Source organism: Eublepharis macularius, chromosome 12, assembly GCF_028583425.1.
Source record: "Eublepharis macularius isolate TG4126 chromosome 12, MPM_Emac_v1.0, whole genome shotgun sequence".
Lineage (NCBI taxonomy): Eukaryota > Metazoa > Chordata > Lepidosauria > Squamata > Eublepharidae > Eublepharis > Eublepharis macularius.
The window spans coordinates 78,955,389-78,983,179 of record NC_072801.1 but is presented as its reverse complement, the minus strand read 5'-3'; the positions used below and the strand labels follow the sequence as shown (position 1 = coordinate 78,983,179).

The 27,791-nt window shown below is 52.1% G+C and overlaps 1 protein-coding gene and 1 pseudogene across 2 annotated transcripts; one reads left to right on the top strand and one right to left on the bottom strand.

The window, feature by feature from the left end:
• Positions 1-385: 385 nt before the first annotated feature.
• On the top strand, positions 386-14,343 carry TRIP6 (thyroid hormone receptor interactor 6). 2 transcript variants are annotated; one of them, XM_054995138.1, is made up of 10 exons: positions 386-605; positions 4,960-5,131; positions 8,459-8,571; positions 9,101-9,217; positions 9,303-9,998; positions 10,550-10,640; positions 11,384-11,553; positions 12,387-12,565; positions 12,816-12,936; positions 13,609-14,343. In XM_054995138.1, the coding sequence occupies exons 2-10, from the start codon at positions 5,086-5,088 to the stop codon at positions 13,738-13,740; spliced, it is 1,665 nt and encodes a 554-aa protein (XP_054851113.1). In that variant the 5' UTR covers positions 386-605; positions 4,960-5,085; the 3' UTR covers positions 13,741-14,343. The 2 variants fall into 2 exon arrangements, with proteins under 2 accessions (XP_054851113.1, XP_054851112.1); XM_054995137.1 differs by having other exon boundaries at positions 4,916-5,131.
• A 6,560-nt stretch (positions 14,344-20,903) lies between these two features.
• Positions 20,904-25,399, bottom strand: LOC129340006 (thialysine N-epsilon-acetyltransferase-like; annotated as a pseudogene).
• Positions 25,400-27,791: the final 2,392 nt, after the last annotated feature.

Here is a 27,791-nt window from a genome sequence, read left to right as displayed (position 1 = left end):
CCAGCCGACCTGCACGGGCACGAAGGCGGCACGCCCTGGGCGCCCTGGGACACGCCGCTCGCCTGCGGAGCCCCGGGCCATGCCCCATGATGCCACGGACCGGGCGAGGGCGAGAAGAGACCCACGAAGGGCGAGGAGCGGCTGGGCAGCCCCGCGGGCTCGAAGCGCTGCGCCCCCCTGCCCTGCCCTTCGTCTCTCGGCCGCCCCGGCTGAGCCCAGAGGAGCGCCGCGAGTCCTGGCTTGCCGGGCGGGCGGGCGTGCCCGCCCTCCGCGCTCCCGGCCAGGCCCGTTGCTCCCGGGGACCCAGGCGTCCCGCCCGCGCGCCCGCGGGGCCCGCTCGGCTCCGGGCTGCGCAGAGTCCCCCCGGCCGGCCGGCCGCCCCCCTCCCACCGGAAGTGGCAGGAATTCCCATGCCCCACGTGACTCTCTGGAATGCGCTGACGTCACCCAGGGGGGGCCCATTAGAAAGTTCCTCGCGGAGGATGGAGCCGAGAAAAGTTTGAAGCGCAGCCCCCGGCCCCGAGGCGGGAGCGAACCCGCGGCGCTGCGGGGAGGCCGAGGCCGAAGCGGGGCTCCCCGGCCAGCCCGGCAGCTCCTGGGATCCGGTGAGCCCGGGGGCAGCGCCCCTGCTCCGGCACCGCGCTGGGCAGGCTCGGGGGAGCGGGCAGAGCCCTGGCAAGCCCGCCTGGCCGCCGGGCAGGGTCCCTCCCGGAGCTGCGCCGCTGGGGAGGGGAGGGGCGGGGCGGGGTTGGAGCCCCCTGCCTCGGGCTCCCGGGGTGGGTGTGTGCGTGGGGGGGGGCAAGCCCCGGGCCCTTTTGGCCAGTCGGGGGGCGGCGCGCCGGGGCCCGCGGGTGGGTCTGTGGTAGGGGGCTGCTCCTCGGACGCCTGGGTTCCTTGCAAGGGGGCGTGGCCGGCTCTGGGCCGTGGCTGGACCCGTCACTCGCTTGGGAGCCCCTTTGTCCCCCTGTCAGACACCCCACAGGCATTCTCGACCGCGGCTTCTCCCCGGGCCCTGAGCCCCGGTGGGTTTGCCTTGGAACTGAGCTCCCGGGCAGGCAGCCGAGGGTGAATGGCGGTGGGCGGGAGCTCAAACGTCCCCTTAGAACCGGTGTGTGTGGGGGGGGGGGGGCTTTGTATCTGCCCTGCCTGGTCAGCCCAGTGGCCCATCAAGTCCAGCAGCCTTAGAGGGCCAAAGAACAGAGCACAGAGGCAGCGGCCTTTCTCTCCCGCTGTTGCCTTGCCTGGGCTGGGAGAGGTTTACTGCCTCTGTGTATGGACATAGATCCAGAGGCGTTAACCGTGTTAGCCTGTAGTTGCAAAATAGTAAAGAGTCCAGTAGCACCTTTAAGACTAACCAACTTTACTGTAGCATAAGCTTTTGAGGACCACAGCTCTCTTCGTCAGATGCATCATCAGCTTCCGAGAACCACGCCTCTCTTAATCAGATGCATCTGACAAAGAGAGCTGTGGTTCTCAAAAGCTTATGCCACAATAAAGTTGGTTAGTCTTAAAGGTGCTGAGTCTTTACTATTCTGTATATGGAAACTCCCTTTACTCACAGTGACTAGTAGCCACCCATAGACTTACCGTTGCCTTATATAGTCCCCTACTCTTGTGGCCCTCACATCTCCACTGGCAGAACTCTGCAATTTATTCGGCAGTATTTCCTTTGTCTGTTGTACTTATTACCCATCAACTTCATTACTCACCTCCCCTAGTACTGGTATTATGGGGCAACGACAATAAGCTCTACTCACTTTATCCCATGCACAATTTTATAAAATTCTGTCCCCACAGCTGTCCTTTTTTCTAGAGTGAAAAGGAGAGCAATTATAAATCCCACAGGGAGAATGGATTAGAAATTTAAAAATAAATAAGTAAAGTCCCTGGACTCTTCTATCTGTTCTCCTAAGAAAGGTGTTCCAACCCCTAATAGTCCCGGTTGTCCTCCTTTGTACTTTTTCTGGCTCTATAATATCCTTTTTGAGATATGACAACCAGAACCCCATGCATTATTCTAAATGAAGTTGCGCTGTAGGTTTATACAAGAGCATTACAACATTATTTTCAACCTCTTGAAGTTTGCTGTTTTCACCAATGCCACTCACTGGTCAAGGTTTCATCACGTTTTCCACTACAACCCCTGAGGTTTTTTCCAGCCATGGTGTAGTACGCAGCACCTTACTCTCACAACATTGTGCTTCATTTGCCGCGTTGTTGCCCACTCACCCAATTTAGAGAGATCCTTCTGGAACTCTTCGCAGCCAGCCTTGGTTTTCTCCATCTGGAATAATTTGATACCATCTGCAAACTTTGCTGCTATGCCGCTCACCCCCACTTCCAAATCATTTACAAACAAAATCAATAGCACCAGGCCCAATACTAATCCTTCTGGGTCCCCATTGAGGTTGCCATCTTTAGATTGGGAAATTCCTGGAGATTTGGGGGTAGACCCACATTTTTAATTCATAAGAGGACCCGTCCCTTTATCTCATTATTGCGAAGCTTACTCTTTGATGAAGTGCCTTGTGGAAGTCCAAGGATACATAATTTCTACCAGATCTCCTTCATCTACCTGCTTGTTAACCTTCTCCAAAAGATGGTAGTGAGGCAGGACTTCCCTTTCCAGAAGCCCTGCTGATTTTCCTTCCTCAGACCTTGTTCTTCAATGTGCTTAATCATTTTGTATTTATTAACATATTCTCCTAATTTACCTAGAACAGGCATTAGGCTAGCTAGCCTGTAATTCCTTGGATCCTACTGGAACTTGTTTCAGATAGGTTGCTGTGTGGGTCTGCAGTAGAAGAGCAGGATTTGAGTCCAGTGGCACCTTAGGGACCAAACCTGAAAACCTTGTTGGTCTCTAGGGTGCCACTGGACTTAAATCCGGCTGCCCTTCTGGAGCATGTCACATCAACCCCGGTTCAAAACTGGATGATAGGAGGAGGAGGAAGAAGCAGCAGGGCCTTTTCAGTGGTGGCTTTCCATCTTGGATTCTCTCTCACACACACACACCTTTTTTTATCCTATCCTTTCTCTAAGGAGCACATGGCAACATACCTGATTCCCCCAACCATCACAATACCTATACATCAACCCTGTGAGGTGGGTTGGCTGAGTGAGAGAGGAATTAGCCCAGGGTTATCCGTCAAGCTTACAGGCAAGGGGGCGCGTTAGGTGGGTCTCTCTGGCCCTACTCTGATGCTCTAACCACATAGCTGCTTGCCTGGTATTGGATCTGCTAAGCTCCTGGAGCCAGGTGTCTTTGCCCTGGTTTTCTACACACTGTTTTGTTCTTTTTGTTCATTTGAGGTTTATTAAATTTTGCGCTGGTTATCAGTTGTTGTGCAGCTTATTTAATTTTTGTGCCTTTAATGTTCAACCTTGTCTAGCTTTTAAAATGTGCTGGATCTTTTATTGCACTTCTGCTTTGTTATCAGTCTGAGTTAATTTTTGCCCCTGATTCTTCTTAGCTTTTAGCTTTGTCTGTGGCTCCTGTTATGGATCTCTTGTTGTTTCTATGCCTTGAGAGGGGTTTGAGTTATTCTGTTATTGTATCTGAAGATTGATTTCTAATGTGAGATGCTCAGAGACCTTTTTGGCTGGTGGGATAGAAGTTTTCCAAATAAGTATGAAATTGTTCTTTTAAAAAACAGCAGCAGCCCCCCAATTAAAAACGTGGCTTTCTTCCTCCTGCCTTCATGGGTGGGGGGACCCTAGGTCCACCTCCTGGTTGGGTGGTCTGCCTCATGTTTCCCTGAGATTTGATTTGGTGTCTAGTTTGGGTTAGGATGGGGAAAGCATCCTTCTCTTCCCTAAATGCCTGCTGTGCGGCCCACCAAGGTCTGCATTGTGCATGTTGCATCTGAAGAGCACGGTGAGGGTCTGCCTTGGGCCAGGTGAAGTCCTTGTGGCACCCTCACTTCTTGTGGTAGGAGATTGTGTGGACATTTGATGAAACTGGGCTTTGGCTCACAACAGACATCTGCCATAGAGATGGTACCATCCTAAGCAGGGTTGACCCTTTAATGGGTTTAGGTAATAACTCCACATAGGATTGCACAGTTGATGTATACGTTTTTAAAGTGTTAAAAGACTCTTTTGATAGCTCCAGTAGACGGATCTTCAACAAAGTTGGTCCAGTTCAAACTAATTGATACAAATGGGCTTGGACTGGAGTAATTCTGCCCTGTAACACATTTTTGTTAATTGTGTGTTTTGCTTCCCGTGGGGCTTCTGAATAAATCTGCTGTCGTATCTTTCAAGATCTTGTAATCTGTTGCTTTCTAACTTGGTCATCAACTGGAATTTTAAAGAGAAAGGCTGACTAATGGTCTTTGCTGGGGTGTGCACCGCCCCCCCCCTTCTTGAAAGTTGCCGGTCTTATTGCAAACTTTTCTGTTTCCTTTAAAATCCTTCTGCCTGAGCAATCCTTTAAATTTGTTTTGGGTCTTTGCTTTGGGGTAATGCTAATCTTAATATAATGCATGCTTTTAAACAAAAGGCCTGGCGTTGCAGTTAAGTGTGGCGCAGTGAACGTACATCTGCTTAGAATACCACATGCCGATTTGAAAGCAGAAATCTTATCATAGTTTATTTAACTATTTGCTTGTGCAATAGAAGGTTACAGCTAGAAAAATTTCACCCCTTAAGTGCTTTTGAGAGGCAGACCTCTCCCCTTGGATTCCCCCAACCTTTTGAATAAAGTAGGGTTTAGAAAACCACGGGCGGCAGCTAACCAATGCAGTGTTTGGGCGGGGTGCGGTTGAGGGCTAAGTGGAGAATCTTCAACTTACAAGATCTTCTCCCTTTCTCTCTTATAAGTACAAACAGGACCCAGGAGTCTTGGCTTCTAGAATTCTTCCCACTTCTAGCTCACTGGACCTGGACCTGCTGTTCTTTTTAATTTTTCTAGCGCCTCTCATGATGTCTGGCCCCACCTGGCTTCCCCCCAAACAGGTGGGTGTTTCGGGGTCTCCTGGCATCTTGGTTTCTGCTCCAGTGGCCTGCAAGCCCCAGAAGAGCTTTGCTGCTGCTCCTACCACTCCCAAGCCCACGTACGGCTCTCAGGAGGCGAACGGGACCATGAGCATGACAGGTCCTGCTCCTCGGTACCAACCCCCTGCTGCAGGTAAGGGGTCTGCTGTGAACTGGAGGAATTCATGGCGTGCAGCAGACTTCGGAGCGGCTCTTTTCAGAACCTCCGTGCTGCTGTGTGCTCTGGGGAGGGAGTTGAACTGGAAGCCCCTCTTTGGAGGGTGCCCAGCTACAGCCTTGCCACTCTCCTGCCTCTTTCTGTACCAGCTTAGCGAAATGGTCCAATCTTTGGAGTTAGCCCTTCAGACAGCCCTATAATGTGCACTGTAGTATTCCCCTGGAGATAGATCCAGATTGGTAGCCGTGTTAGTCTGTCTGTAGCAGTAGAAAAGATCAAGAGTCCAGTAGCACCCGTAAGACTAGCAAAATTTGTGGTAGGGTAGGAGCTTTCATGAGCTGTAGGTCACGAAAGCTCACACCCTACCACAAATTTTGCTAGTCTTATAGGTGCTACTGTCGTATTCCCCTGTTGCAGAGGAGGAAGAGAGACAGAGTGGGGATGACTCGCCCAAGCCCATACGATCTCAGTCCATGTCTGTGTCAGCTGGGCCAGGGTGGCTCTTAGCTGAAGTATTCTGGTGAAAAACGTCTCCAGACACAAGCTCTTGGCCTCAGTCCATGGCAGGCCCTGACAGGCAGCGAGCTTTCACTCAACCAGCAATGAAGCGGATTGCGTAACGGGGGTATCTTTAGCACATGAGCACTGGCTTAGGGAAGAGGATGAAAGGACAGGCAGGGCCCGTGGGGGAGAGGGCACAGAGGCCTTTAGGAAGAATGAGGTGGATGGTGGAAGGGAGATACAATCCAGTTGGTTAGAATCAGGGCTTTTTTTCAGCAGGAACACCGTGGAACAGAGTTCTGGATCCTCTTGAAAATGGTCACATGGCTGGTGGCCATTTTCTCCGAGGGCAACCCACTGAGTTCCACCACCTCTTTTCCCAGAAAAAAAGCCCTGGTTAGAATAAACCAGGAATCTCCTCTTCCCAGCAGGGTGTAGGGTGAAGGCCGGCAGAAGGCAATAGGTTTTGAGGCTCACCTGGAGCTCATTGCCAGTGGATTTTAGTAGAGTCCAGTAGCACCTTTAAGCCTAACCAACTTTATTGTAGCATAAGCTTTTGAGAACCACAGCTCTCTTTGCCAGATGCATCGTCAGAAGAGTGCTGTGGTTCTCGAAAGCTTATGCTACAATAAAGTTGGTTAAAGGTGCTACTGGACTCTTTACTATTTTGCAACTACATACAGACTAACACGGCTAACTCCTCTGGATCTATGTCACTGGATTTTGTGATTGCTATTGGCATGACCCGCGTTCTTGTAAGGATTAAATGAAGATGCAGCCGTCTGTGTCTTCTAGCTGTGGTGGCCAGAAAGGAAACTCTTCTCATTCCCAAAGGTTCTCTGGGTAAGATAACACTGGAGATGGACACAACGGCTCACCCTTCTGTGCCTCTCAGGGGGCCTTCTGGCTGGCTTCGGAGATGTGGTTGCTGCTGCACAGATGCCTCAAGGCATCGAATGACCACAAACCTCAGCATAACCCCCTCTAATGGCTGCCACATGAAACACACCCCGGCCCACTGAGACAGTGCCAGGAAAGGAAAAACTTCAGAGCTGGGAGGAGAGCTAGTTGCACCAGAGCAGTGCTGGAGAGGGCACCTTCCCTGGCCTTGGTGATCCATCATATCAGGATATCAAGAATGCTCCAGGGCATGCAGGGCCAGGTGTGGGCCAAGCTGGGCACCTCGGTGGGCTTAGCAGCCAGTTGTTGTTTCTGTAGCCACTGAAGCTTGGCTTTCTTGCTTCCTGCTCCAAGGAGGGCAACTTCTCGGTTGACCGCTGAAGTCTGTGGGCTTAGAAGGGTGCCACGTTGTTTAGGACGGCTGCTTTGTGAGCCTCCCTTCCCCTCCAGACTGTGCCAGTGAAGCCTCCTTTCCACTGCGACTTTCTCCAAAGGAAATGCTGCCACCCCTGTCGGACTTGGCACTTGCTCAGCGTCTCATTGAAAATGGGCCGCTGCTATTTGTGCAAAGCACTTGCCAATGCCACATGGGGGGTCCAGTCCCAGGAGCATGCTCTCGTCATGGCAGCATTGTGTTGGAACCATTTTTGAAAGATAGTAAAGAGTCCAGTAGCACCTTTTAGGACTAACCAACTTTACTGTGGCATAAGCTTTTGAGAATCACAGCTCTCTTCGTCAGATGCATCTGACAAAGAGAGCTGTGGTTCTCGATGCATCTGACGAAGAGAGCTGTGGTTCTCAAAAGCTTATGCTACAATAAAGTTTGTTAGTCTTAAAGGTGCTACTGGACTGTTTACTATTTTGCATCTATAGACTAACATGGCTACCTCCTCTGGAGTTTTGAAAGAGTTCTCTGCCTCTTTGTGCTTCTGCCAGCTTCATTTATCTCTTTTGATGGCATATACGGTCACATTTCCCCCCCTCTGCTGGTTGCCAGAATTGAATGTATGATTGGCCCGTGATTCTCCTTGTGGATACATTGGGGAAGCAGAGGGCCAGCAGAAGTGGCTGGCTGGGGATGGATGAGGGGAAGGGGAGATACGGGTTAAGTTCTATCCAAGAGGCCAGGGGCTCTGGGACTGGTGACATGGGAGGGTGGAGGCCCCTTGGCCTACCTAAACGGAGACGGCACATTGGATGAGAGAGGCCACTGACTTTCCCACAACCAGCATGACTAGGAGGTGCCCACTTGAAGAACACACCTGTGGCCTGCCTCAAACTCCCTGGGAGTCCAGTCGTTTAGCTGGCTATGGCTATAAGTAGCTTGGAGGATACATGCTGGATCAGACCAATGGTCCTGTCTCTTACACTGGCTAGTCAGGTGGCAGAAGCCTCCTGGCCGTGGTGCCTGCAGGCAGGCGGCTTCCCAGCATGTGGCCATCGGAGGCATTCTGTCTGGAAACCTGGAGGCTCCGCTCTGCTATCATGGCTGATCCAGCAATATCCCTGCCCTCCATAATATTTTCTACCTGCCTTTAAAATCCATCTAAGTCACAGCCCATCACTGCATCTTGGGGCAGGGAGTTCCACTGACCACCCGCTCCCCTCCTTTCCAGCCTCCTGCAAAGGTCCTTCTTGCACAGCTGGGACAGATGCATCCTTGGCTTTCGAGAACCACGGCGATGCATCTGACGAAGAGAGCTGTGGTTCTCGAAAGCTTATGCTACAATACAGTTGGTTAGTCTTAAAGGTGCTAGTGCTGCTGGGCTCTCTACTAATTTCAGGAAGGTTTGCTTAAGGGCTGGAGGCCTGAGCAGCCCCTGTGTGTCACCCTGCATGGAGGCAGTCTGGGATGCTGGGTAATAACTCGGACCTGTTTTTCCTCCCTCTTCCTCATGCTAGGGCCCCCTTCCCTCCCCCAGGATGCCCCAGCTGAGCATCATTTCCCTTCCAAAGAGGAGCGTGGGTCCAGAGGCTCCTGGGGCAGCATTTCTCCTCCGGGCTATCATGGGCAGGTAAGATGGGCCAGGGGTCAGCAGGGCAGAAGAGCGCCCAGAGCAAGGGGGCCCCCTTCAGACTGGGCGCTGCTGCTCCCTAGCTTCTAGTCGTTTGGCTAGCCAGGACTTGGCCTCTCTTCCTCACGAGCTTCAGGCTTTCTGCTGCTGAGCGGAGGGGCTTCTGCCAAGCCAGGAGCTGGCGGCGGCTGCTGCCCGTTGGGCCAGATCTGGCAACTGCCTCTTCTTGTCCCTCCCTCAGCCCCCTTGAGTTTTGCCCTCTGCCTTTTACAACAGCATGCCAGGCAGGTGTTGTAGTGTGGGAAGCCATCCCTGTTGAACTTCTGCCAAGCAGGCTGCTGCCGCAGGGATCAAAGCTGTGTGGGGAAGAGGCAGGGATGTGTGGAGAGGTGGTAGCCTGCTTGAGGGGCTGGGCGTGGTGAGCCCTCTCTGACTTGCTACCTTCCTTCGGCCCACTCCCTTGGGAGTCAAACAGTAGAAAGAAGGCAAGTGCCCCTTTGTATCCCCCCCCCCCATTTTGCATCCTCAGGGCTCCACCCTGGACCAGCGGCCGCCCTGCCCTTCCAGTATCGATGTACAGATAGACTCTCTCACCAATATGTTAGCTGATATGGAGAGCGCCGGGCACCATCGGGGGGAAAGGCAGGTAGGAGAGTGGGAAAGGGCCCTGGGACACCCCCCCCCATCCCTGGGCCGCCTGTTTCTGACTCGAGTTTCATCACCTCCTCCAGATTGTGGATTCCACACCGTACCCTCCCGCCCTGCCACATCCTGGTGCCTCCAAGCCTACAAGTGCCTACAAGCCAGGACCTCCCGGTGCCTTCCCTCCTGCCAAGTCCGCTGCGTTTGCCACTGACTCCTATGCCAAGAGTGTGCCATACGGAGGCCAACCGTCACAAGCCCCAGCCTATCCGTCCGCCTCGGTTCTGCCTGCCCAGTACAGCACTCCTGGATCCGGAGACTCCTATGGAGCTGGTTACCAGCGGGCAATGGCTGCTGCCAAGCCGTACCCTCAGCCAATGCCAGCTTCCTACACCACAGCCTCTACCTCTGCCGGTCCCCATTTCAACGTTCAAGTGAAGGTGGCCCAGCCGGTATTGGGGTACAACCAGCCCAGGCGCAGGGCTGAGCAGGCATACGGTCCTCCATCCCCACGGCCTGGCTATGGGGCAAAGCCACCCCCCCAGTATGCCTCAGAGCCAGGGCTCAGGACCCGGCCTCACGATGCAGAGCCCTGGTACCCCGAGCCACCATCTTACGGCAAGAGGGCGGGTGAGGGGGAGTTCTATGCCAGTCCTGGAGGGCATGCCAAGCTGGGCTCAGCAGGAGGGCAGTACCTGTCTGGCTTGGGAAAACCAGGAAAAGAAGAGTTGGCAGCCGCGTCACAGATGCCAGCAAGCGGCGGAGGGCTGAGATACCAGCACCAGGTAAAGATGACCAGGGGGGAGATGGCACAGAGTGAGTACAGGAGATGTGGGTTCCTGGGCTGCCTTGGAAGGGGTGGCAAATTACAGCCAGAAAAGGTCTGGCAGAGGTTTCTGGGTGCAGGGTCTGAGCTCCCCTTTCCCATCCCCTATAAGAGGGTCCCAGAGGGTCTTCCCTCAAAGGGCAAAAAGGTTTGTGAGGAGTTTGTGACTTTGTTGTGCCCCTTGAGTTTTTTCAGTGGCAAATGGACAGACAGCATTTGCCAAAAGCTGGCATGTAAATGCCATAACTACAGCCAACCCTGTCTAGGAAGCCCAGCTGCCTAAAACCTCTGGGTGCATGTGTGCGAGGCTGTACTTGCTGACTGGTGAGGGCAGTGGCATTCGGCACATGCTCAGTGGCTCTGGCCCTGCCTGGACTGAGCTGCAGCCTTGGAAAAAGGGGTACTGGAACAATCCCCTGCAGATGTGGCAGGAACAAAGGCCAGCTTCGCTCTGGGCCCTCCCTGGACTAAGGTTTCTTTGCTTCCTTTCTCTCCCCATCTCCTCCGCAGGCTCCCCCAAGCCGCCCAGAAGAGGAGCTTGATCGGCTTACGAAGAAACTTGTGTATGACATGAACAACCCTCCGTCCGGCGAGTATTTTGGTGAGGAGCCCTAATGGGGGATCTGGGGGTGGCAAACGCTCTCTGACCTGGAGGCGTGGCTCAGGCTCAGAGGCAGAGCGTCTGCTGGGGGTGTGTGGTTGTGTGGCAGTGAAGTGAAGGAACGTTGTGTTGGCTTGGGAGGTCTTCTGGTGCAACGCTCACCTCTGCCACAAACTCAGACCCTTCCATATGCAACACAAGAATGATAACACTGGCTTTCCTCACAGGGCTTTTGGAAGTGTTGCAACAAGATGGGGCATGAGGCGGAGAGCGCTATAAATGCCGTGTCCTGTGATTGCTACCAATGTTTTTAATTGTTTTATATATTTATGTAGTAATCCACTCTGGGCCCGCTTGCAGGGAGAGGGGACTATAAATTAAATTAAATTAAATTACATTAAATTAATAATATAAATATAAATGTAGGATTGCCAACTGTGGGTTGGGAATGTCCAGGAGATTTGGAGGTGGGCTTTCAGGAGAGTTGGATTTGGGGAGGGGTCTCAGCATGGATCCAACCCTGACCCCCAATCGCAGACATTCTCTCCAGGGGAACTAATCTCTGTTGTCTGGAGAGCAGTTGTAATTCCAGGAGATCTCCAGGCCCTACATGGAGGTTGGCGGCCCTAATGCTGACACGGGATTTGCGGGCTGGGCCTGCATAGGATGGCCTTCTACAGCCACTCTGTCCCTGTCCCCCAATCCTAGATCTCCATGTTACCTTTTGTACCCTTTTTGCTCAGGCCGATGTGCCAGGTGTGGTGAGAACGTGGTTGGGGATGGCACGGGCTGCGTGGCCATGGACCAGGTCTTCCACGTGGAATGCTTCACCTGCTCCACCTGCCACTGTCGTCTTCGGGGGCAGCCATTCTACGCCATTGACCGGCGCTCCTATTGTGAATCCTGCTACATTGTGAGTAGCAATATGCAGTGGGTTGGCCTGTGGGTGCCTGAGGAAGGGAGGGGCAGAGAGGGACACCTGCTGGTCAGGACGCTGATGGGTGTCCCTGCTGCACTTCAGAGGATTGGGGGGGAAGCTGGGATTTGGGGGCTCTCTAACGTTCAGTCTGCAGAACTGTGGGATTGGGAACAGTCATCCGGGTAAACTGACCGGTTGAGAGCATTTTTCTCTGCGACCCCTGGGTTGGAATACTAGAGGGAGGTATGGCCCCTTCCCCTGCCTCGCACGCCCCATTCAGCACTTGCAATCTGTATCTTGTCATGAGTGGACATCAGGGTTGACAATGTTCCTGTAGAGATGTCCTCAGATGACTCAAGCAACTGAGCTGTGTCACAAACTACAGGAAAAGGCTGTAGGGCTAGCCAGACATGGCAACGTAACCCAGAACCATTGTGTGGCCGGGATCCTGGGGTGTGAAATCCCCCCCTCCACTCTCAGGTCCCTTAAACATTACTGAGTGGAGGCTCACTTTAGTGGAAATGTTGGGTGGATCCATTAATGGCGGTACCTCCTTCAAGTGCAAAGAAGAGCTGGGAGAAAATGCTTCTGTTAGTGGGTGGGATCCCGGGCATGTCCTGTTACCTCTGGTTGTGAAAACTGCCGCAAGAGCAAGGGGACTCACCACTGCTGCCTCCAATGTACGCATGCAGGCGTGCTTGCCGTGTCTGTGGGGGGCTGTTTTTGCTGCTCTGCTCTTGGGTCGGCATGAGGGCCAGCTGCTTTCCTCGAGGGTACCGTGATCCCAGAGTCTGGGGGACCAGCCCGCTGCCTTTCACCCTGCTTAGGTGACCCTGGAGAAATGTTCCATGTGCTCCAAGCCAATCATGGACCGGATCCTGCGAGCCATGGGCAAGGCCTACCACCCGCAGTGCTTCACGTGTGTCGTCTGCCACCGGTGCCTGGACGGTGTTCCCTTCACAGTCGATGCCACCAGCCAGATACACTGCATCGAAGATTTCCACCGGTAACTGGCGTTCTGCCACATTGGGCTGCTAGCTACTGGGGCAGCCTCTGGGGCTGGAGGGACAAAAAGGCGCTGAAGCCGCAGGAGGCAACCCGGCTGCACCGACTGGCCCCCTGGCAGCTCCTGCTGTGGCCCCATTTCCAGCTCCCCTCTTCAGCTGAGGTTCCCATCTGGCTCAGCGGAAGACGTCGTTCTGCATCCGAGCTGCTGCTGCTGCTGCTGACTCTCTCTTCACGTTCCCCCCCCACAGGAAATTTGCTCCCCGATGTTCGGTGTGTGGCAATGCTATCATGCCAGAGCCCGGGCAAGAGGAGACGGTGAGGATTGTCGCTTTGGATCGCAGTTTTCACATTGGCTGCTACAAATGCGAGGTGAGGGCAGGAAGGCCAGTGGCGATTTGGCTGCACCTTTGACTCATGAGTAAATGCTCGTTCCCACGTGAGGGGTTGGGCTCAGGAAAAACACCTGCCTTGCACGGCCAAAGGTCCTGAAATCTCTAGAGGGGAAGTGCCAGGAAATTCCACAGTTTGCCCCTGGAGAAGATTCCCCCTTAAGTTTTTTTTTTTTGTTGGGGGGGGGGCTCACTACGAGTAGGAAAGGGGGCCTGTGAGCATGCCCAGCGATGCCACATCTCTGGCTGAGGCCCTGTGTCACTCCCCGCCCCCGCCCCACACTACACACTGCGGTTGGGAGTTCCAAGTATGTTCGCCAGCCGCCAGGTGGGGCCTAGAATTACAACTGATCTCCAAACTACAGAGACCAGGTCCCCTGGGGGGAAAAGTCTGCTTCAGAGGGTGGGCTCTGTGGCATTGTACCTGCTGAGCTCTCACCCATCCCCAAACCCCATCCTTCCCAGGCCCCTCCCCCAAATCTTCAGGTGTTTTCCAATCCAGAGTTGGCAACCTGAGCCCCCCCTCCCCACCCCGGTAAACATAGCCAGGAGGTTGAATATGAGGTTGGGGGAGGAGAGAGGAGCAAGCAGGGGTCCCGATATTTGGGGGGGGCGGCGTTTCACAGTCTCCCTCCTCTCTTCCCTCCCCCAGGAGTGTGGGCTGCTCCTCTCCTCGGAGGGGGAGGGCCGAGGCTGCTACCCGCTGGACGGCCACATTCTGTGCAAGAGCTGCAGTGCGCGGCACATCCAAGAGCTCTCCTCCAAGATCACGACAGACTGCTGATGCGTGGGCAGGGGAGCCCTGGCTGGCAGCTGCCCCCCTCCTTGGGGCCCTTGTGGTCAGCTCCTCCCCTTGCCCCCCCCCCCCATTCTCCCTTTCTGTGTTGGCCCCGGGAGAGCTCCCGGTTTCTCCAGGAGTGGCCCCTCGACCCACCACTTGACAGGGCCGGAGGAGAGGCCCTTCCTGCTCCCCCCTTCCCCAAATCTCCCCTTTGCACCTTCTTAAGAGGAGCTGAAAATAAGCTTGTCGTCCCCTCCTCTTTCCTCCAACCACATCCTGCATAATATGCCTTGACTCCAATGTCTGTCCTGAGGGCCCCAAAACCCATAAGCTGGTCTTAGCTGGGGGTGGGGTGGGGGGGTCACATGCCATTTTCCTTCCCCCTCATTTTCCATTGATAACACCCATCCGCCCTTCTTTCTCTCTCCCCGCAATTGCAACTTGGGAGCCCAGACCCCTGGGGAGTTTTTAAATGTCCTCCAACGTCCAAGTTACGGTGTTGGCTTTCTTGTAAACCTCCCCCTCCTATCTCTGATTTTACTGTGGTGGGGAGGGAAGTATGTGCGTCCCGTGTCAGAAATTTATTAAAGAAGTTCCAGCATTTGATTTTTTGGTTTTGCATTACTGCTACTTGGGGATGAGTGGGGTGGGGGGTGGATGGGTTCCCTGGGGGTACCAGTTGGAGCGGGTTAAATACGGTGGGTCAGCTGTTAATGCCTTCCGATGATGTCACTTCCTCTCCTGCCCCCTCCCCAGTTCACACGTCACTGTGGTTTATGAGCTGGAGGCAGCAGCCGAGTTTCAAGCCGTGAGGCCAAACCACAAGCTTCCGCCTAGCTAAGCTGCCTGCTGGCGCTGCAGAGAAGCGGCTGTGATTGGCTTCTCAGTGGCTTCTGGCGAATAAGAGCAGGCGCTTCCTCCAGCCTGTTGCTGGGTCTTCAAGCGAGAGGGCTCGGAGGGATTCTTGGTGGTTTCCGGCTTGTGTGGTTACTTGCAAGACTGGGCTTGATTTGGAAACAGAAATTCACTCGTGATGTGGCTGTGCAGGGAGAAGAAGGGAAGGTTCAGGGCTGGGGTGAGCCGGAGGCAGAGGGCAGGCCCACTGCTGGACCCTCCGTGTTCCCGCTGAGATCACGCAACTTGTGGTCTTGCTTCAACAGAGCACTGCTCCCTTTTTAAAACAAAATAGTGAAGAGTCCAGTAGCACTTTAAACCAACTTTATTGTAGCATAAGCTTTCGAGAACCACAGCTCTCTTTGTCAGATGCATGGAGGGTATGAAGAAACTGGCCAGTTTCTTCATACCCTCCATGCATCCGATGAAGAGAGCTGCGGTTCTTGAAAGCTTATGCTATTATCATTATCATTATCATTATCATTTCAATTTATAAACCGCCTATCCTCAGGGGCTCTGGGGCTCAATACAGTTGATTAGTCTTCAAGGTGCTGCTGGACTCTTCAGTTTTTAAACAAGAGTGCCTGCTTAACAGCAAAGGCATTAAGTGCTTTTATTTAAAATATTTCTATCCCCTTTTCCCACAAAGCTGAAGGCAGCTAACAAGACAGGTTCACTATATTGTCAAAGGCTTTCACGGCCAGAGAACGATGGTTGTTGTGGATTTTCCGGGCTGTATTGCCGTGGTCTTGGCATTGTAGTTCCTGACGTTTTGCCAGCAGCTGTGACTGGCATCTTCAGAGGTGTAGCACCGAAAGACAGGGATCTCTCAGTGTCAAACAGTGTCACAGTTTGACACTGAGAGATCCCTGTCTTTTGGTGCTACACCTCTGAAGATGCCAGTCACAGCTGCTGGAGCAATGTCAGGAACTACAATGCCAAGACCACGGCAATACAGCCCGGAAAATCCACAACAACCAAGACAGGTTCACGATAGACAGTAAGCCAGAAAACGAGATGATACACCAGCCAGTCCCAATTGCTAAAATCTCAACGCAGCACCGAGCCAGAGGCCAGACTGCATTGATTTGGCTCTGCTGCTTAGTGGTCCGAAGCGTGTGCTCTTAATGTGTAAATTTCAGCACTTCTGTGGAATGTGGCGATAGTTTGGCTGTACTGTACAGTCCATTTGATCCTGGTATGTGTTGGCTTCTGTTTCTCTGAGGATAGGATCTATTTGGTCTGCCCACTTTCCAAGAAGAGCGTGCTCAAGGAACTTCCAGGAGAAGAGATTGTAGCCTTGATGGAAAGGAGCCAGAAATCCTTTTTACAGCCACTGGATTCCAATCCACCAGTGCCCAGATTGGTGTGTGTGGGGGGGTCCTTCCTCTTTTCCCCAGTTTCTGTGTCCCAGTTCTGCTGTATACCTGCATGCTGCGGATGTGCGACAGGTCACATACCTTTCGGCACAGGTCACGAGCAGTTCAGGTACTTATTGCTCCTGCATCCTACTTTTATATAGGGCCTCAAATTTGCAAGGGGACTAACACCCAGGTGGGGGAGATTTTTTACTTACAAAATGACCCTGCAAGGAAGGCCTACAGCAGGTAAGTGAGAGAGACATCCCAACGGCTGCACTGTAAGTCAGTGGTAGAGGCCGTGAATGCAGAGCAAACTTTGCCTGCTACACTGTTCTGTCTTCTGCTATTCCAGATGACTCCCCCCACCCTCCAGTGTTGGGTGAAACCGTGGTCATCTCCTAAGATGCTTTCTGCACAGAAGCCCAACTTGCTTCTCCCACTGGCTGCCACCCCCCCCTCTGCTATTCTATTGGCTGTTTGGCCAGCTTGGTGCCTCGGCTGATGCTGTATAAATCGGGTGCTTTGGGTCCCAGCTCCTGCTCGGCAGCTTGGGTCCCTCTCTGCAAACATGAGGTCTCTCCAGCTCTGCTGTCTGTTCCTGGCTGTTTGTTGGATGTCAGGGACGGCTCTGCCTGCCAGCACCAGAGAGCGCCAAGATCCTGAAAGCCAGGTGAGCATCTCTGGAGCAAGCGGGGGAACCAAAATACTAAAGAGTCTAGTAGCACCTTTAAGAATAACCAACTTTATTGTAGCATAAGCTTTCGAGAACCACAGCTCTCTTTGTCAGATGATGATGCATCTGACAAAGAGACTGGTGGTTCTCAAAAGCTTATGCTACAATAAAGTTGGTTAGTCTTAAAGGTGCTACTGGACTCTTGATTATTTTGCAACTACAGACTAACTCAGCTAACTCCTCGGGGGAACCAAGAAGTGCTGCATTTGGGCATAGCCAAGAATCGGGGGCCAGGAAGGACGGTGGATTTTGTGGTCCTAATAAACTGGACAAGGGAGAATTGTGGAGGTAGTTGGGGGTGGCAGGACTTTTAGGTTAAAATTCCGGTGGGATGGCTGAGTTTCAAGCAGAGTGGGGCCTGCTGTGACATTACCAAGCCCTTTCTTCTAACTTTGGGGATAAAATACTTGCTATTCCTGGCAGGAAAGCTCAGAAGCTTGGGAGGGAGGGACAAGCTTCCCCATACTTCAGGAAAGCAATGGGGGGGGGGTCACAGACTCATAAATGGAGAAAGGAAAATTAGCCTTCTGAATTGGGGGGAGAGGGCAAGCAATCTCGATTGGCTCTGTTGTCCCACCCTTCATTCTGTTTCCCAGTAAACAATGTTTATATTTTCAAGGGGTTGAAATATTCCTCTGTCCAGCATCGGGGAATTACCCTGGGCTCTCAAACCCTAGCTTGTGTTTTGAGGTGTGTGTGTGTTTCCAGCCCCCCCCCAATCTTAATTTGTAAACTCTTACTTTGAACTTCCCTTCCAAAGCAGAAATCCTGGTTCTTACCCAAAGTCTTCTTTCTGGTCTCTCCCCCCACCCCCCAGGAGTTGTCTGGCCCTCTGCTCCTGCAGGAGATGCTTGGCCTGGGCTGCCCCCACCAAGCCACCCCCCATCGCTCCTTCCGCTCGACTGTTCCTTGGCAGCCGCCGCCTCCTCCACGAACCCGCAAAGCCGGCTGCAAGAGCTTCTACTGGAAAACTCTGACATCCTGTTAGCGCTCTTCTCTGCTGCTTGCAGGGGAGAGGGCAGGAGGGGGGAATGTATCGTGGCCCTTTTTTGTCCACTGTGGAGACGGTGCCAGAAATATACACTCACACGCGCCCCACTTTCCAGCAGTGAGAGTCTAACTTGTAGCAAGAATCAAGCGGCGGGAATTTCCAGGCTCAATAATCTTCCAGTTCTTCTGGAATGTACCCCTGCCTTGAAAGCATTTAAAGAGATGTTTTCAGTGTGGGTCCAAAAGGCCCACTTTCAGTTCCTGTTCCTATCTTCTTCTCTCCCCCCCACCCCAACTCTAAAGAGGCACAAGTCTCCATCTAAGGCCCCCTTCAGGGTAACTTCCTCTCTCTCCCTATAGACTTTGTGGGTTCTGTGGGCTGTCTCTTCTATCTGCAGTTGTCTGTAAAACAACCTGAACTTTCTGAATCTTTGTATCTTGCTGGCTGTTGCAATAAAGCATGATCCACGTGCATTTCCTTTTCTGTGCTGTTGGAGTGATTTAACTAACAGGCTGCACGATGGGTTGGGGTGGCGGTTAATACATATACTACGTTTTCAGAAGTATGTGACTCTTCTTCTGCGCTGCATCTAACAGTTTATTCGGCCACAATGTCCCTCTGCCGAAGAACTGTTGAGGTTGCACAAACGTTGCTGCATGTAAAAAGCATTCCAGGAGTAGGTTGGAGTAAGAAATAAGGGCTGAACAGGTGCCAAGAGCAGGGTGTGTGTGGAAATTAATTTCCATCTACGCTGCGTTGTAATCAGAGTCGCCAAACACATATCCAGGTACCATTAACAGGCAGGTGAGTCTTGTGTCACCTTAAAAATGAGAGAGAGAAAACAAGTGACAAAAGTCTGCAAAACTGTTGCTAGAATCAAACCTTGCTGGCCTTTTAATGTGGCATGAAATACCTGTGCCTGTTTCGCTGCCGTAGACTGACAGTTCAGCGTCCCCTAGATTATAAGCCATGGGGAACGTCTGCTTCAGTAGCCTTTTACTAAGAGCAACGGAGCCCCCATAAATTAAAAAATCCAGAGGAGACCTGTAGGTGACTGCAGACTTGTAGAAAAGCCCAGGTTTTCAGAGAAGCACGCCTTTGAAAAATTCCTGAGCGGTTGCTTGCCGAGCAGTTTGTGACTGGCCTAAGGTTACGTAAATAAGCTCCGTGCCCAAGTGAGGATTTGAACCTGCCCCTGCTCCCAGTCAGACCCCCTCTCATCTTTAAGGTATCTGTCACCTGCTGATTGCCATTGCTGGGGGGGCAACAGAGGGGGGGTTTGTGCCCAGCAGTTATGTATTCTGCAGGCATCTGGTTGGCCACCATGTGAACTGGGGTGCTGGACAATGTGCACTGTGGCTCTGAGCCAGTTTGGCTACTCCTTTGGTTCTGGAGCTAAAAGGCCCAGATTCCCCAGCTCTTCCCCCCACCCCCACCCCGGATTCCTTGGACTTCCCTTTTCCAATGCAGAAAATGAACTCAAGGCCACTGGCTCTTTGCCATTTGGACTCTTTTGACGCACTTCCTAGCCCCAGTCCTTCCCACTCGGCTCCCCCCACCCCAAGCTTGTGCCTCCCAAATGACTTTCTCTCTCCTATTGGGTTCTGCACATCAAGGGTTAATGGGTCTCTCACACAAGGGGGTCCCTGTCGCAGGGGGTCCATCACGCATCTTCTGACCTTTCCCTTGATGGAGATTAAACGTGATGAGTTTTTGTTTTAATTACCCCCTCAGTGGAGGGAAAGCGGGGGCTGGGTTGAAATGCCGGCCAAGGCATGGTCTTTGCCAGTGCCCGGCTGCCTGTTAGAAGGTGAATTCAATCTTACCTGCCCTGAGCAGGAGATGGGCCCGAGGTGTCTGGTGCCTCTCTCCTTGCCCCAGAGGCACACCTGGGCCTGGCCCAGAGGCATTCTCTTTGGTGTTTTTGTGCAGCTTGTGCAGGGGGAGAACTGGGGCAGGGGGGGGCACCAGCCAGATCTGTCTGCCCCTGGCTTTGCTTCTTCTCAACAGCTCCCCAAATCTACCACATTACCTTCCCTCAGGGCAGGCCTGCCTGCTCTCTCTCCTGCTCCATGGCCCCTTCCTCTAAGCGACCAGCCTTCTTCAGCCACCTTGCGAGTGGCCCATTCTCCCACCATTATTGTGGGGCAAAGGAGGAAAACCGCTGATCGTTTTTGCTGGTGAAAATGCCGCTTTGGATTTCAGTTGAAGCCAGGAACCCAGAAGGGGTTTGCACATCCACCCTCTTCCTAGCTGCTTTTCACACAAACATGTTTGAGGGGAGGTTATGTAACACCTGCTGATGGATTCCAGTCAGGTACATGGAATAGCCTAACACACAACATAACACGATAAAAGAATATGGGGGGGGGGCAGCACTCCTGGCTTCTCTGGAAGCTGCTGTGGGGTCTCTGCAGGGAGTGTTTCAGGTTCGATGCCCTATGTGGGCTCCTATGAGCAGAATTAATGCTGATTCAATTATTTTTTAGAAATTATTTGTTTAAACCCACCTCAGGATAAAGCCCACGAGAAATAAAGAAAGGTTTTAAAAAATGTAATACATTAAACACAATAAGATCCAATGGATCAACTAAAGCAAAACATTCTAAAAAATATATTTCTGCTGCTATAATCCTGAATGTCGACACAGGACTTCTGCAGTCTTTTGAACGAGGTTTTGCTTCTTGTCAGGACTGGAGCAAGTGGGAACGACTCCTGGATTGAGTCTTTAAGACGCTACTGGACCCGGCGCTTGCTCTTTAACTGCAAACCAACATGGTTACCCACCCGAAATTATGTGTCTGTGCCCTGGAAATCTAGTTGGTCTTTAAGATGCAACTAGACTGGTCTCTCGCTCTCGCTCGGGCTCTCTCTGTGAGAAGGAGCGAGCTTACCACTAGATGGCACTCTAGACTATTCCTATAAAGAACATTATTTAGAAATAGCCCCCGCTGAGATGCAGCAATAATTGGACCCTTGTAGAAGGGCCAAACTTATCATGTTTATAGTTTGCCTACTGACTGTAGTGGGGAAAGTTCAGAACTCAGAGTTTTTTTTTTAAAAAAAATATCTGTTGCAAAGACCACTGTGGAGTGTAAATGCCGCTCCAGTCAAATCTGTCCAATTTTTCCAGCCATTGGGAGCTTCTCAAACTACCTCCTAAGAAGTGAGAGGAAAGTGCAAAAGTTCATTTGTGAAGGTGGTGGTGTGGGATGGGGGCCGCAAGCCCTGTGTTCCAGGCTCCGGGCCGTGGCTGCTGGCCTTGGCCCAAGCTGGGGCTGAGGGCACCACCACAGCTGTGCCCTTCCCCTTTGTGCCAACCTTTGCAAGCCCTCTCTGCCGAGCTCCATGCAATGCAACTGGTCCAATTCGGTGGTGTCATGAGCCCCCAGGCACCAGTAGAAGTCCTTGGCCAAACGGTTCCACTCCATTGTGACGAATTTCATCTTGACGCACCCTGCGGCCAGGGCCATCTGGACTGAGCAGAGAGGGAAGACGGGGTTGCCCCGAAGGAAAAGCATCCAGCAATTCTGAGGCAGAGCAGCTCCCCCCACCCCGCCGCCATGACTCTGTGGGGCAGCATGCAGAGGAGAGTACTGATGTGTGGCTGGGGGGGCAGCTCCCTCCCAGACCGCAGCAGCATGGCAGATGATTGGCACCCTCTCCTGGGCCCACACTGCCCCCCCTCCGCCCCTGGCTGGCTCCAGGAGGTAATTGGTTCTTTCTTTCAGGTGACAAAATACCTTCATCAGGCCCTGAGAGACACAGTTAAGGGGAACCCACCCCTGCAGAAAGGTATAACTGGCAACATAGTGTAAAAATATAAAAGAACCCAGTGGCACCTTTAAGACTAACCAACTTTACCGTAGCATAAGCTTTAGAGAACCACAGCTCTCTTCATCAGATGCAACAGGCAACATGCATCTGATGAAGAGAGCTGTGGTTCTCCAAAGCGTATGCTACAGTAAAGTTGGTTAGTCTTAAAGGTGCTACTGGACTCTTTTCTGTTTTGCTACTACAGACTTACACGGCTAACTCCTCTGGATATCTGAGTGTGACATTTTTAGCAGTTACAAACAGCTTCTTAACTCTAATTGAGTCACATCTTTCTGCCAAGACTCCTGCCTTCAGCATGACAGACAGAAATTCCACCCCCACCCCCACGTTATGACCCCTTCCTCCGAAAGAGGTGGTGATGAGAAAAGCTTTGCCTGTTGAATTTTTCTTTGTTGTTAAAGGCACAGGGGGTCCTGGGGGCAGTATGAAAGACATAAGTCTGTTAATTCCTGGCAAGTGTAGCTGTTCAGGTCTCAGGGCCGTATTACGTGTTTACTAACATGAAAGTAGAACTGCAAGGGCATTCTTGGGGAACATGTCAAGTGTCAGCCAAGACATCTGCCTTCCTGATGGACTATCACAAGACAATTGGGAACTCACCTCTGCCACCTTACCCAGTAATTTCATCCTAATTCCTTTTTCTAACAAAGATAAATGGGAGGTGGGATAAGTAGGGGGGAAGGGAGATAAGTAGAGGTCAGTTTGTTTTTTAAGTGCATAAAATCTTTGTGCAATATATTATTTTAAAAGAAAATAATTATTTCCTTGGGAAATTTCACATTTTTGGTATTCAGCAAACATAATCAACGTTACCTACAGACTTCACAGAACCAGGACTTCCTGCTTTCCCTGCCTGCCTGCCCACCCCCAACAGTGGACTCTCAAGAACAGCATAGAAGGGAATCAGGGGGCACTGCCTCTCTCTCTTCTGAAGATCCAGAGGAGTCTGCAGTAGCAAACCAGTAAAGAGTCCAGGAGCACCTTTAAGACTAACCAACTTTATTGCAGCATAAGCTTTCGAGAACCACAGCTCTCTTCGTCAGATGCATCCCTTTTCCTCAGGCAGTTCAGCCAGAATGCATCTGTAGAAGGGCTCCTTACCAAAGCCATCAGCCTTTAAAACTGGGAGGGAAGAGCACAAGAAAGAAGGGAGCACTTAGGCAGACTGCACCCACATCTTGGCAAAAAGGGCCCAGGCTGGGCTGGCGTGAATTTTGTTATCTCACTACGATTTAGGGGAGGGTGGGGTATGAAAATACACAGGTAGGGGAGATTTGGAGAAGTGGATTTTGAGCAGAAATAGGAGGCAGGGTTCTGGATTGTGTGATGACAACTAGGGCCACACAGAGCCTTGTGTGTGACAGGGAAGTGTGAGCAAGATTGCAGTGGAGAAGTTCCCGTTCACATGAAAAGTGGGAGTCAGTGCAAGTCTGGGACTACAAGGAGCGAAAGGGCAGCGTGTGCTGGGAACGACTTTAGAGCAAGGCAATATGTGCGGGGGGGGGGGCGTGGCCCCAGGCGCCAGTCCATCTAGTAGCAGAAGTGAGGGTCAAGTGCTGATGGCGGGGTGTGGAACAGGACTAAAAACATGTAAGGCTGCAGAGGGCCCCCAAGCATGCAAGAAAATATTACTTTGTACAGTTTTTAAAAAAGGAAGACTCTCTTGCTGCAGCCTATGTTGAGGGACAGAGGCGAATGGTTGCACCAGGTCACCCGCTGTAAGCACGAGCAACTTGGAAGTGATGCTGAGCTCCATGCACCAGGTGCTGAAGCCCTGCTTACTAGCTGGACAGCTGTGAAAAGGTGGCTCGGCAGAGGCACAGCCAGACCTCCCAGCCCTAATGGAGCCCCTGGCACCCCAACCAGTGTAGAACCCAGCTGGTTTGGTGTCTTCGTTGCCTGCCACAGCATGAACTGTGCCCACTTGGGCAGCCTCAGTAGGGTTGCCAGCTCCAGGTTGGGAAATTCCTGGAGGTTTGAGGGGTGGAGTCTGGAGAGGGCAGGGTTTGGGCAGAGGCTGGACCTCAGTGAGTTATAATCCTCCATCCTCCAAAGCAGCCATTTTCTCCAGGGGATCTGATCTCTGTGGCCTGGAGATCAGTTGTAATTCCAGGAGATCTCCAGCCACCACCTGGAGGCTGGCAACCATATAGTCATATGCAACCAGAAGCAGAATTCCCATTGGAGGGGAGCGGAGGCTTTGCTCCGCTCGGTGAGGAGAGAGCTCCCAGGGAAACCGCTCCAAGCCCAGGGGACAAAGCACCCCCCACCCCGTTGCTGGCTACGGACTCTCTTTGGGGACTCTATCCTTCAAAGGGGCCAATGATGAGGGAACTGGGTCAGGAAGGACCGGGTTGACCTCTGTCCCAAGAAGCCTCCCCTGCAAAGTCTCATACTCCTGCCTCAGTTTGGACCAAGGAGTCCTGAGCGTCTCTGCAGGATCAGGCACCTTGGAACAGTCAAGAGTCAGTTAAAGGGGAGGGGCACAAATGGAAATGAAGAAAAGGGCCTGCTCAGACCTTGGGGGGTTCATGTTTTCCTGCAGGGGGGGTCGCATTGGGAGACATTTCTCAATCATTCACACACACCCCAAAGAGGAGGCCCACTTCGTCGATAAGAATCCTTACTTTGAGAGTTTATTGTTCCATCATCCAGCAAGTGATGAAACTCCGCAATTTCCTAGAGAAAGAACAAACAGAATCTAAATGTATTTAAACTGCTGGGCGTTCCCTCCTGCTGCAGCTGGGACCTTGCGGTTTTAACATGTACACGACGAGCAAAAATTCCCCAGGGACAACCTTTCTGAACAGGGAGATCCTGGACTGGGGTGGGGGGTGGGGTCTGCTTATCATGCAGCACGGGAGAGAGAACCAAGGTAAGAGTGCACCTGAGCATGTGCGGAATGCGTTAGCCTGCCCACTGATTAACCACAACCAGCCAAGAGACCACTGAGATTAGGGGACAAGTTTTCCTCTGGGCTTGAGCCCCACAACCTCTCAGGTTGGACATGAAGCCTATTTCCCAGTCCCACCAGCTCACCCAGATCAAGCCCATGAGCTGGTCACAATCTTCGCTCGTGGCTTGGCGGATCACACCTTCCGTGGCTGAGCCCTGCGAACGGTGGCTCCCAAGGGCTCCCTTGGGGCGATAAAGCAGGCGTCTTGTACAGCCTCACCTGCGGCTATAACACCTTCCATCTCTCAGGGAAGGCCGATCTTTGTCCTGGATTTTGTCCCAGTGGTGCAGCACTGGGCACCTGCTGTGAGAAGTTCACCCCCCTCCCTGAGAGAAAGGACAGCGGGCAAGGCCCGTTGATGAATGCCAAGGCACCCGGTTGAGATTCATAAAAAGATTGCTGAGCCCAGGACTTTTTCTCTGGGAAAAGAGGTGGTGGAACTCCGTGGTGGAACCCAAGAGCGCACAATGACGTCACTTTGGGTCGGCTGGAACAAGGGGGGAGTTTTTTAAAGTTTAAATCACCCTCGGCGAAAATGGTCACATGGCTGGTGGCCCCGCCCCCTGATCACCAGACAGAGGGGAGTTTAGATTGCACTCCTAGCTTGGCGGCGTGGAGGGCAATCTAAACTCCCCTCTGTCTGGCGATCAGGGGGCGGGGCCACTGGCCATGTGACCTTTTAAGAGGTACCGGAACTCCGTTCCACCGCGTTCCAGCTGAAAAAAAGCCCTGTGTCAGGTCTGTTGCCCACAGTCCCTCCATACTGTGACACATTCTAGACAGGATGTTGCAATAGCCTCGTGCACCTGCTCCCTGTTGCTTTCCAGATTCCAGTACGGCGGAGACCTTACCTCGGATGGCTCGCCGCAGCGGCCTGGGGGCAGCTCCATCCTGATACTGATGACGCTCCTGCTTGGTGGGCTAAGCGGGTGGGGGACATGCGGAGGGATAGTTATAGTGTATCATGTATTCAATGTGTCATTCTTAACAAGGACTCTGTGTACAGCCAGACGCCTTTAATTGCTTCTGTGTATCCTGTGGACATATGTATGGTGAAGCCAAGATATCTCAATAAAACCCATTTACTCAAGAGCCTGGATTTCTTGCTGCAAGGGTTGGGAGTCAGCTTCAACGTATCCTGTCTTCCATAGTCTGACACCCTGGCTGATCCTGCGAGGAGTGTGGCAATAGCCTCCCCAAACATACCCCGCCGGTGCTAGCAGTTAGCTACATATGCAGACCAAACACAATGTCCTTCCCCGCAGTGTGAGATGTGGTCTTCAGGGAGTCCTCCTGCTCTGCTGCAGATCAGCCTCTTGCTGATGGGAGGGGATGTTAAACGGCCTGTCTGAAAACCTTTTGAAGTAGGAAGCCGTGTTGGTCTGCAATAGAACAGCAGGATTTGAGTCCAGTGACACCTCAGAGACCTACAAGGGAGTAAGCTTTCCAGAGTCAAAGCTCCCTTCTTCAGGCTGGAGAAGGGAGTTCTGACTCTCAAAAGCTTGGAAAATCTTGTTGGTCTCTAAGATGCCACTGGATACAAATCCTACTGTTTGAAAATATGGAGCTTGGGGAAGAACAGATCCTCGTGTAATAGATTCATGGGAGTTCTTGGGTTGGATTTTAATGAAGAAATAATAAAGCACGTAGCACGAGTCTGCGTGAAGAAGACTATGCAGAGACCATTGTTCCTTTTGAAAATGCAGAGATTCATGATCTAGTCACAGAAATGGGGGGGTGGGGGTGGGGGTCCAGATAACTCTGCCTTCGCTGTCTGGAATAGAAGGAACTTATGGGTATATTGCCCTGACCAAGGTAGTCCAGGCAAGCCCGATCTCGTCAGATCTTGGAAGATAAGAAGGTGAGCCTTGGTTAGTAATTGGATGGGAAACCTCCAAGAAAGACCTGGGTTGCAGAGGCAGGCAATGGCAAACCACCTCGGTTAGTCTCTTGCCATGAAAACCCCAATGTGTGTGTGAGAGAGAGAGACCAAAGTCAGCTATGACTTGACAGCACTTCCTACTACCACCGCCATGGGTAGGCTAACCAATAGTCAAGTCCCATATAGTGGGGGACCTCTTATGGTTGACTCTTAATTTCAGGGATAAATAGGATAATGCCAAAACAACTGAGGAAGGAGAAGAACGGGTTCATCCACTGTGCTGTGGTGAAAGGGCCCTTTCCCCACTGCAGGGCTCTGGCCATGCACTTTCAGGTCAGATCAGTTGTGCACGTTTTGAAAAGGAAACCAACCTCTGGCTCGTCTGTTTATTTTTGCCACAACTCACCAGAGGAGTTGCTGACGTAGTTCCTGACCGCAAGGTTACACTCAACCCCAGGCAGAAGACTGCAGAAGCTGCTGGGACTGCTCTGTGCTGCTTAGACTTTACCCTGAGCAAATGGGACTTTTTGCTGTCAATCAAAGATCCAGAGGAGTTAGCCGTGTTAGTCTGTAGTTGCAAACTAGTGAAGAGTCCAGTAGCACCTTTTAAGACTAACCAACTTTATTGTAGCGTAAGCTTTCGAGAACCACAGCTCCCTTCGCCAAATGCATCAGCTTTCAAGAACCACAGCTCTCTTCACCAGATGCATCTAACAAAGAGAGCTGTGGTTCTCGAAAGCTTACGCTACAATAAAGTTGGTTAGTCTTAAAAAGGTGCGACTGGACTCTTTTCTGTTCTGTAAATCAAAGACATCTAAAGGGGGGACGAGAAAGATTTCTGAAATTAGGTATGGGGTGCTAAAATGGAGAGAATGGATTTTTTTCATTTTTCTTTTTATTTAATTTTATAACATGAACAACAACAACAAACAAAAACTAAGTCAATTATAACATTAATAACAAAGCATATGAGAGAGTGGCTTTTTTCATACTCTTCCTCAACCAGAACCTGGGAGCATCCGATGAACTTGATGGGCACTCCATTCAAGACGGGGAACGGGAAGTCCTTCACACAGTGAATAATTAACTTCTGGAACTCATTGCCCCAGCATGATAGTCACGAACTGCGACGGTTTTTCCAAAGGGGATCTAGCCAAGTCCACAGAAGGCAGGACTCATCAATAGCTATGAGCCACAATATCCGAGTGGAACCGCCACGTCCAGAGGCAGCTCCCAGATGCTGGGGAGGGGAAACAATTTGGGGAGGGCTGTAGCAGCCTCAGGGTTCTGCTTGCAAGGACTGGAACAGCTGCCCACTGTCGGAGCAGGACGCTGGGCCAGGTGGACTTTGGTCTGATCCCGCAGGGCTCCTCTTACGTTTGCAAACAGGTGACCGAGGG

Coding starts and splice junctions, on each gene's coding strand:
- TRIP6 (XM_054995137.1), top strand. CDS start 4,924: ATGATGTCTGGCCCCACCTGGCTTCCCCCCAAACAGGTGGGTGTTTCG. Junction 5,132..8,458: donor GTACCAACCCCCTGCTGCAG/GTAAGGGGTCTG, acceptor TCCTCATGCTAG/GGCCCCCTTCCCTCCCCCAG. Junction 9,999..10,549: donor GGCTGAGATACCAGCACCAG/GTAAAGATGACC, acceptor TCTCCTCCGCAG/GCTCCCCCAAGCCGCCCAGA.